Below are 9,752 nucleotides of genomic sequence, written 5' to 3' on the forward strand. Positions count from 1 at the left end.
TTTGTTAATTCTTTGTAATTGTTGGTTGTTGATTCCTTTTATTCTTACAAATAAAAATGCTTTCTTTCATTACCCTCCAAGTGTTTGATGAAATGCTTGAGAGGATGTTAGAGTAGAATTTTATGTTCTTGGCTTGAGAATGTAACTTAGGATTTCTTGAGTCACTAGTGTCCAATTGATTGCTAGTTGATAGCCATTAACTCTAGCCTTCATTAATCCAATTAGTGGAAAGCTAGGACTTATGGACTAGGATTGATATAACTCACTTGACTTTCCTTTGTTAATTGATTTAAGGATGACTAAGTGGGATTAATCCTTGCAACTACCATACTTGTGGCTAGTGATAATGATGAAGACCCTTGACAACCAAATCTTGCCAAGACCATTTTGTTAATAAAGTTTTCTTACCATTTACTATTCATGTTTCTCATCTAAAACTCCAAAATAACTCACAACCAATAACAAAACACTTTATTGTAAATCCTAGGGAGAACGACCCGAGGTTTAAATACTTCGGTTTATAGATTTTAGGGGTTTGTACTTGTGACAAACAAATATTTGTATGAGAGGATTATTGTTGGTTTAGAGACTATACTTCGACGAGATTTCATTTGTAAAATTCTAAACCGTCAAAAATCCAATCGTCAATGTGTCAAGTAAGCCTTGAGACAGAACACTAAGAGTCGAGATCAAATGCAATTAACAGAGTATGCCAAATGCTTTGAGCACCACTGTCTAGGAGTAACTGAAAGAAAAATCAGAACTTAAAGAGAGTTCCCCAGTTAAGTGCTCGTGGTGTTTTTGTGTTAAGTAAAGCTTGAGGCAAAATATTTAAAGTCACGGCTAGACTCAAGGTGCAAAGCACCAAAGAAAAGAACTAAAGGATATTTGCTATTTTCAAGGATTAAACTGAAGTATAAAGATTAGAAAATTCATAATATTATCCGAATTCCACTTCCGAATGACAGTGACATTCCTCTGATTCAAAAGAGAGTGAGATGCCAAAACTATTCAGTGTTACAATAGGCAAACCCCACTTCAAGAAGAGACATGAGCCTAATTGAACTCTCACTTCTCATTCAAATTCACATCTTAAACCTGTATTAATTTTGGTTGCTTGAGGACAAGTAACAATTCAAGTTTGGTGTTGTGATGCGTGAGCATCTTTCCTATCTTTTCCTAGTGAATTTGTACTCAAATTGTTGAGTTTAATAAAGAATTAATTATCTTTTAGCCACTATGGATGCTACTTTAAGTCGTGTGCAATTCTGTTTATTTCAGATAGCATTCGGATGGATTTGATAGAGTTTCTGTAGAAAAATATTAGAAGGCAAATGATGCTGTCAACCCTGACCTCTCTACACTCTAACCTGAATAACTCGAGCTACAGAGGTCCAATTGACGTGCTTTCAGTGGCGTTGGAAAGCAACTTCTAGAGCTTTCCAACGATATATAATAGTCCATACTTATTCTCCACCAATTCAGCAAGGGTGGCGTCTAACTTGAGGCCAAGATCAACTATATACATGAATCCAATGCTGCACAAGTGGCGCCTAACTTGACAAAGCAAGGAGCGTCCAAGGAGTCTGCCAAGGTGGCACCTAACTTGAGATTTCTCAAGTTAGGCGCCAGACACAACATCAACACGCAAATTGGTTCTGATTCCTTCAAGTTAGGCGCAATCCCTTCTCAAATTAGGCGCAACAACACTCACATCAGCACCAATTCATGCTGCCTCAGCCTTGCCTAACTTCACATTTTGTGAAGTTAGGCGCCAGTCCAAGCATGCCAAGTTCGATGGTCCCTACGCATGACAAAGAGCATTTGAAGATTTGTTTTTATTTTGATTAAACTTTACTTTAATTACAAATAGGAAGAAATATTATTTAGTTTTAGAAAATATATTTTACATTAATTAGGATTAGATATAAAATGGAAAAGAATCAGCTCTTCGGCCTCTTCTCTTCTCTTCGACCTCATTCCGCACTTTACAGTTTTTCAAAATCCTTGTTTTCTCTCTGAACCATAAGCAACTAAGCCTCCACTGTTAAGGTTAGGAGCTCTGTCTATTGTATGGATTGATACTATTATTTTTCTATTTTAATTCATGTACTGATTTCTATTTCAAGAATTGTTTTCGTTCTTTATCTTTTGAATCTGGGTGGAACGGAAGTATGACCCTTGTTCTAATTGAGTTCTTGTATAACTTGAAAAAGCTCTTTACTTGAACAACAGCTTGAAAATAATTTCTCCTAAATTTCTAATTATCTGGACTTAACGGGATACGTAACATATAATCCTCTTATATTTGGGTAATTAGGATTTCTGTAGCATATAAACTAGAATTGAACTTCATCCTCTAATTGGAATTAAGTGACCAAAGAATTGGCGGTTGATGAAGGTTAGAGGAGACTAAAAAGGTCTAAGGAATTAGGGTATAGAACTATAGTTTGCCATGAATTGAATCTTGCATGATTAAAATAGTTAGTAAGAAAAGTCAATCCAGAAGATAGATATCTCTGAAGCCTTAACTGTTTTCTCATATATTTCACAATCCGTTTACTGCTTGTTTTCTGATCTCCTGAATTTACTATTAATGCGTTTGAACTCATAAAACACCATTTTCTTTTTGTCTAACTAAGTGAATCACTTGACCATTGTTGCTTGATCCATCAATCCTCGTGGGATCGACCCTCATTTACCTGAGGTATTACTTGGTATGACCCGATGCACTTGCCGGTTAGTTTGTGAATTATAAATTCTACACCAAGTTTTTTGGGGATTGACTGTGATTGACAACTATTAGTTGTTTGATTGCTTAGCTTAGGCGTTTTAGCTTTAATTTTATTTAAAGATAAAATTACATTGCTTTTTTAACTTAGTTTATACTTCCTCTAAGTTTGTAATTAGGACAAGGGGTGATAGCTTTATTTTAGAGTTTAATGTTCCATTTTTACTGTTGACGTCACTTCATTTATCTGCTCGTCTTCTGTTTGATAATATATTTTTCATATTATATTAGAAGTCCTAAAAGGATATCTATTAAATTCTTAAAGAAAAAATTTAGGAAATCAACTAGGATAGCAGCCAATTATAACTAATTACAATGTGGATCATAATAAAAAGGTCCAATAACACAAAAACCACTTCTAAACTTAACTTTAAAATTGAAAAAAAAAAAAAACCGCACACCTCCTCTATTCTCTCCTATTCCTACTCACGCCGTTTACCCTGTTGTCTTTCTCTCCCACCACAGCACCCTCCATCGCGATTCACAGCATCGCCGACCACTGCAGCGCCCTCCGTCGCGTTTCGCAGTGCTGGCCATCATCGCAGCGCCCTCCCCCCTTGCAATTCGTCCACTCAGGACCATTGCAGAGTCGTCTCTCGCCACAGTGCCCTCTCTCGTGATTCGCAGCGCTGCCGACCGCCGCAGCGCCTTCCCCCTCGCGATTCGCTGCGACCAGAACCACCTCATCACCCTCTCCCTCGCGAATGCAATGCCGTCGACCAGTGCAACATCCTCTTTGCAATGCATTCATGTTTTTCTTTAACTATTTTTTTGAATGTTTTTTCCGAGTAAATGGATGTTTTTTTACATGGTTTTGAATGTTTCTTTTCATGGTTTTTCTTTAACTATTTTTTTCAATGCTTTCTAAGTAAATATGGATGGTTTTTTATGTGGGGTTTTAGAAGTTTCTTTCCTAGATTTTGAGATGTTTTTTTTTTGGAGAAAAGACATAATGACGCACATTTTTTTTAAAATTTAAAAAGTTGGTTGAAGTTGGCTTGATATTTAAATGCCATCAAAATTTATTGTTTTTAATTATAACTTAGTCATCAACTTAATTCCTATAAACTAATTTTTTTAGTCTAATAATTTAATAACATATTTTATAAATTTTTTAAACAAACATTTTAAATATTTTATTTATTGATCCAAATTACCTATATCAATAAATAAAATATTTAAAATATTTATTTAAAAAAATTTATATTGTATCTTATATTTTTAAACATTAATAATTAATTAATAACTAAAAATAATAAATTTTAATAATTTTTTAGCCTTTCTCTACCTAAAATATGAAGTAGTTGAATGAGTAAAAATTTCAAGGTTTTGAAAACCGGATTGGATTGGTCGATTCGATCGAATTAACCGAAAATTGGTCATTTGAACGGTCCGGATGATTCTTAGAACCGTCTTGTAAAAAACTGATAGAAAACCGGTTGAATCGGCAGTTAACCAACAAACCAGATGAACCAGTCCAGTTTTTTAAATCAACGGTTTTTTATTATCCATCAAAACGGCGTGGTTTTGACGCCGAGGAAAAAAAAAAAAACTTACTGTACTAGTGACCCACCCACCCAACCCATCCATTTCCTCTTCCATTTTCGAACCCTAACCCGGCAACAAGCTCCACAATCGACGCCGGCAGAAGGAACTCCAACGGGCAGAAGGAACTCCCGGTCGCGGATCGAAGCTGCTGTCAGCAGCGTCGTCATCTAGTCGTCTGAACTCTGGAGCTTCTGGCGTCGGTGTCGTCTGGTCGCCCTGGTCGTCGGTGTCATCTGGTCGCCCTGGTCGTCGGCGTCGGCGTTCTGGAACTCAGGCCTTCTTGCTTCTGCCACGGTGAGTTCTTGGGTTTTTGATTTAATTTTTTTATTTTGTTAATTAACTATATGAATTGTTTGTTGGAAGATTGTTAGTTCAATTGTCTTGTTAATTATATGAATTGATGGCTTGATGCAGAGTTCTTCTTCTGCTTTTCAGTTTTTTTTTTAATTTTTAATTTTTTTTATTTTGTTAATTATATGACTTGAGCATTCTGTAATTCTGAATTTGCTTAATATAAATTTGATATAAGTTCAATTTTGGATTCTGGATTTTGAATGCTATATAGAATTGATACAATTTTGGGACTCTGGATTTTGAATGCTACATTGACTTTTGCTGAATATAATTCTGGATTTTAAATGCTGTATGAATTGATATAATTAGGCAAATATTTTCTCAGATGTTTCTTTTTTTATACAGAGCCAACAATGCATATGATGTATCAAGTTATTGCTAGAGAATTGAATTAAAATTCAGTTTCTGTTCAAAGTTTTGCTTCTGCTGCTTTTTATTCTGTTATTTTAAATCCTTATATTTCATGTAGGCCTAGAAAAGTTCAGGTACGCACATTGATGCTCGTTTGTGTCAACAGCATCAAAATGGTCCTTTAATAATCAATTTTTTGTTCATCAAGGACCAATTTTATGTTTTTGAGGTCTAATTTTATGGAGAAATGTAACAGATTGATAGTGAAGAGACAATTAGATGTCTCATATATCTTTGGGACTAATTTGACCATTTTAGTAATATATATAAATTGATGATCAATTTGATGTCAAATGCATATTCGAAGGACCAAATAAACTTTTGATTATTTGAAGGGCTTACTCATGTTTTGAGCTGAACTCCTTTTATTTATTTATTTATTCTTTTTAAATGTATTACCTTGATGTTGTGTATGACATTGGGACATAATGGTTTGTTGTTGCATTGCAATCACAGTTAAAGAACATAGCTTACTATGCTTGTGTTAGAATGAGAAATTTGTCATTTTTAATTTTAAGGGTTAATGATGCTTGCTGCAGAAAAGTTTCATTTTGATTATTTTGGGTGTTTCTTTACTTTGGCTACTTCTTGTTGTTTACTTGTTGTTGTTGGATCCAAACTTACAGACATATCACTTTTGTTTTGGCTGCAAACTTTATATATACAAGTGCATAAAATTCTAACATCCTTACCAAACAAAAGTTTATTAATTAAATCGATTCAACCACGGTTCGACCCCGGTTGAATCATTAAATTATTGAACCAGTTATTTGACCGGTTCAATGACCGGTCTGGTTTTCGCAACCTTGAAAAATTTTATAAAATTCCTTTTTTTTTAACCTATCGGCTCTTTTTTTTTTCTTAATAGGAAACCCTAAACCCTATCCCTCCCACTGAATCCTCCTCCTTTGCCCTCCGGCCGCCAGCCTCCCGCCGTCGCGCCCTCCGCCGCTGAACCACCACCCTCGCTCCTCGTGTGCTCCGCTACTGGCGCATCACGCGTCCACTGCCTCCCCCACCTCCCGTCTTCTCTGCCATCCTTGCTTCGCGTCTTCTTCGCCGTCGTCTTTTCACGTCCTCGATGACTTTGCATTCTCACTGTCACCGCGTCTATGAAGCTTCTCCGCCGATCTTTGTGAGCCTGGGTAAATTCATCTTGTGTATTCATAGATAGTTTAATTTGCTTCCCCCCTCCCCCCAGAAAAAAAACCTTGCTGAGTGAATCTGTTTGTGCGTTGCTTATTTGATTGTTATGAATTTGATGATTTGATAATGCTGTATGTTAATTATGGTTAATTGAAGACTGTGATAATGCAAGTTTCTTGTCAACTCCTTAGTATGCTGAATTTTCAGTTTGGAAGTAGCTGATTTCAGAGCTCAATTTTCTCAGTAAACATTATTCAAAATCTGACTTGTACTCAGTATTGTACTTGGTACTTATCAGAAGTTTGTAACGAAGTAGCTTAAGTATACAGATCAAGTTTCTAAGGTTGTGAGCTACAGAGATGTGTGGCTAGGTACACAGAACATGGCGGCATATTTTCCTATACAAACTATCAGAAAGAAAAGCTTGATACATTAGTTAGGTCTAACCTTAAAGGGATTGGCAATAATAATACAATGGTAAAACACTAAGACAGCATGAAACATATGCCTGAAGACAACAGTAGTGAGATAACAGATAATATGTTGTTCATAGTGAGATTCCTCAAGCACTTAGACTTCTGATTATTAATTCCTTAGATTTTTTCCAGTGTAGTAAAATGTGGTAATATATAGACTCATAGGCTGTAAGGATCAAGGCTGTTTTATATCTCTGCCTAATATTTTTCAACACTTCTTGTTATCTCCCAACCAGGTTTCCTTTCTCTCTGTTTTCTTCTTGCGGGGTTTTGCATCTTCTTGTTGGGACACTAGAATGATCGTCATGGGGATTCATTGATTGATTGTTCAGTTTATTCATCTTCACTCCATCCTATCTGATTCAATTATTCTCCTGCTCAACAAACCTCAATCATTCTCGTACTTAATTGGTACCCTCTCTCTCTAGTTTTTTTATTTTATTTAGTTTTCTTTTCCTCGTGCAAGAAGATAATACATCCTTTTGCTTATAGTTTATGGGTGGTTGGTTATGTTCTTTCCTAGCAAAGCTTGATTCTTTTCGTCTTGCTAGTTATTACATTTTCTGTTCAAGAACAGAATTTAAAAGAAAAAAGAAAATTAATGTTTTTGTTTCGTTGGTTCTAGAAGGTGCTTTTTCCACTATGGTTACTTTTCATTCTTGATTTGGTTTTGGATTTGTGGAACTTAATTTGATTGCACACATTTTCATGTGGACTAAGTTCTAGACCTTAGAAGTTGTATAAAGTGAAATCTTTTTGTTGTGGGGATGGTTAATCCAGGTCTCAGCCAATTTATGTATAATGTTGTTAATTGTGACAGTTGGGATATATTCAATGAATCAAATGTGGAGCTGGTCTAGTCATAGTGGTCTAATTGATATTCCATGATTATATATATGCTTGAACTGAACAAATGGCATACATCTAAGTGTCAGTGGGAAATCATTGTAGAAACTTGTTAGTCATCTAGTTTTACTTCCTTAACAGTGATGCTGAAGCTTCCCTTGTCGATTGCTACTGTGCGGAGAAGTAGGTGGAGAATTAATATTGAGGCCATTAACGTATTCAATGGAGAGAGCTTGTGCATTAGAATAAAGATGAATTAGTATTATTATATTCTGAATGCAGAAACTTGAAAACGGGAGCAAGAAATAGATGCTTCAACACATACCGGGGCGTCTGTTAAGTATTGTTTAACCTCCCACTTAGTTATTCACCAAGCACAGTAAAAATGCAATCTTTTGGTGGAAATTGCTCGAGATATCATAACTACTTCAGTAGGAATAACTCGATCCAAAATTTATTCTCTTTCCCAAGCTCATTTCTTCAGAAGTTCCCTGAGCTCATGTTCAAGGGCCTCATCTGTCAGAGACCACAAAAGTTGTGTCTTTCTGATGATATCCAGAAATTTGAACCCCTTTTGTTTCAAATCACTGCTGGCCACAATAAATTTCCTATAATATTTGCACCTATTTGCGTCAATTATCATTGCTATTCAACCAAGGCTCCCTCAAGGTCTTATAGGAAAAGGGTTCGCAAGAGGTTGTTGAAATCCCTAAAGCCTACTTTAGATCAAACAAAATTTCACTTGGCACTGTCCCAAATTCCACCAAGGTTCACCCCTGAAGAACTGTGCAATGTGATGACTCTTCAAAGTGACCCTTTGGTTTGTTTAGAGCTGTTTCATTGGGCATCTCAGCAGCCAAGGTTCCGGCATGATGTTTCCACTTTTCATGTCACCATAAAGAAGCTTGGGGCTGCAAAGATGTATCAAGAAATGGATGACATTGTGAACCAACTGCTTGCGGTTCCTTTGATCGGTTCTGAGGCACTGTACAACACCGTTATATATTATTTCACTGAGGCCAGGAAGCTGAGTAGAGCTGTGAATATATTTAAGCAAATGAAGAAGAGTAGGAATTCAAATTGTAGGCCTTCAATTAGGACTTATAATATTCTATTTGCTGCACTTTTAGGTAGGGGTAGCAACACCTATATAAATTATGTGTATATGGAGACGATTAGAAGTTTGTTCAAGCAAATGGTGAATGACGGTGTAGAGCCTGACATATTTTCGTTAAATGCTATGCTAAAAGGTTATGTCCTTTCTCTCCATGTTAACGATGCATTGAGGATATTCCATCAAATGGGTGTGGTTTACAATTGCCAGCCAAACTCCTTTACCTATGATTACTTGATTCATGGGTTGTGTGCTCAAGGCCGGACGAAAAATGCAGAAGAATTATGTCATGAGATGAAGATCAAGGGTTTCATCCCAAGTAGCAAATCTTACAATTCACTTGTCAATGCTTTGGCGCTTGGTGGAGAAATTGAGGAGGCAGTAAGTTATCTATGGGAGATGACCGAAAAACAGAGGTCTGCGGATTTTATTACTTATAGGACCGTGCTCGATGAGATTTGCAGACGAGCAAGTGTTCAGGAGGCAATGAGCTTATTGCGCAAGTTTCAGGATAAGGACCTTCTTGATGAGCATGCTTACAGGAAGCTTCTTTATGTGCTTGAAGATGACTATGGGAATTCTGTCAACAGAATTGATTGAGGTACAACAATCATAGATTCTTTTATCATTTAATTGTTTGGGAATTTCTCTGGTGAAGCGTGAAGTTGGTTGAAGAATGAAGATTGTAACTATATTTTTTAGAATATGCATTGCACATGTTTTTATTTTTTAGTATTTCTCTATATTGTAAAAAGAACAATCTTCCTTCTTCATTGAAAAACTCTTTACTGTAGATATGTCTAATTGTTGACATATCCTGTCAACCATTAGTTGTATGTATTTGTAATTTCACATGAGATGTCCCAGGTTTCATATTCTCTTGTATGTGTAGCAGGTGAACGCCTAAAAGTTTGTTGATAGTTTTATGTATCCAAGTCTTGGAACCCCAAAAAACAATCAAATCTATGTAGAATTATGCAAATAAATTATTAACCACACTACATGGATATAAAAATTCAGCCACTGTATAGGAATAGATATTTGGTGTTAGTGGAAGATATTCGAT

At 35.9% G+C, this 9,752-nt stretch overlaps 1 protein-coding gene across 1 annotated transcript; it reads left to right on the plus strand.

Annotated features, from left to right (window-relative positions):
- The first annotated feature begins 5,973 nt into the window (after positions 1-5,973).
- On the plus strand, positions 5,974-9,752 carry LOC130960172 (pentatricopeptide repeat-containing protein At2g27800, mitochondrial-like). The gene is made up of 3 exons (XM_057885478.1): positions 5,974-6,249; positions 6,963-7,137; positions 7,714-9,752. Exon 3 carries the CDS (start codon positions 7,958-7,960, stop codon positions 9,284-9,286), a length of 1,329 nt encoding a protein of 442 aa, XP_057741461.1. The 5' UTR covers positions 5,974-6,249; positions 6,963-7,137; positions 7,714-7,957; the 3' UTR covers positions 9,287-9,752.

Source organism: Arachis stenosperma, chromosome 1 (genome assembly GCF_014773155.1).
Source record: "Arachis stenosperma cultivar V10309 chromosome 1, arast.V10309.gnm1.PFL2, whole genome shotgun sequence".
Classification (NCBI taxonomy): domain Eukaryota; kingdom Viridiplantae; phylum Streptophyta; class Magnoliopsida; order Fabales; family Fabaceae; genus Arachis; species Arachis stenosperma.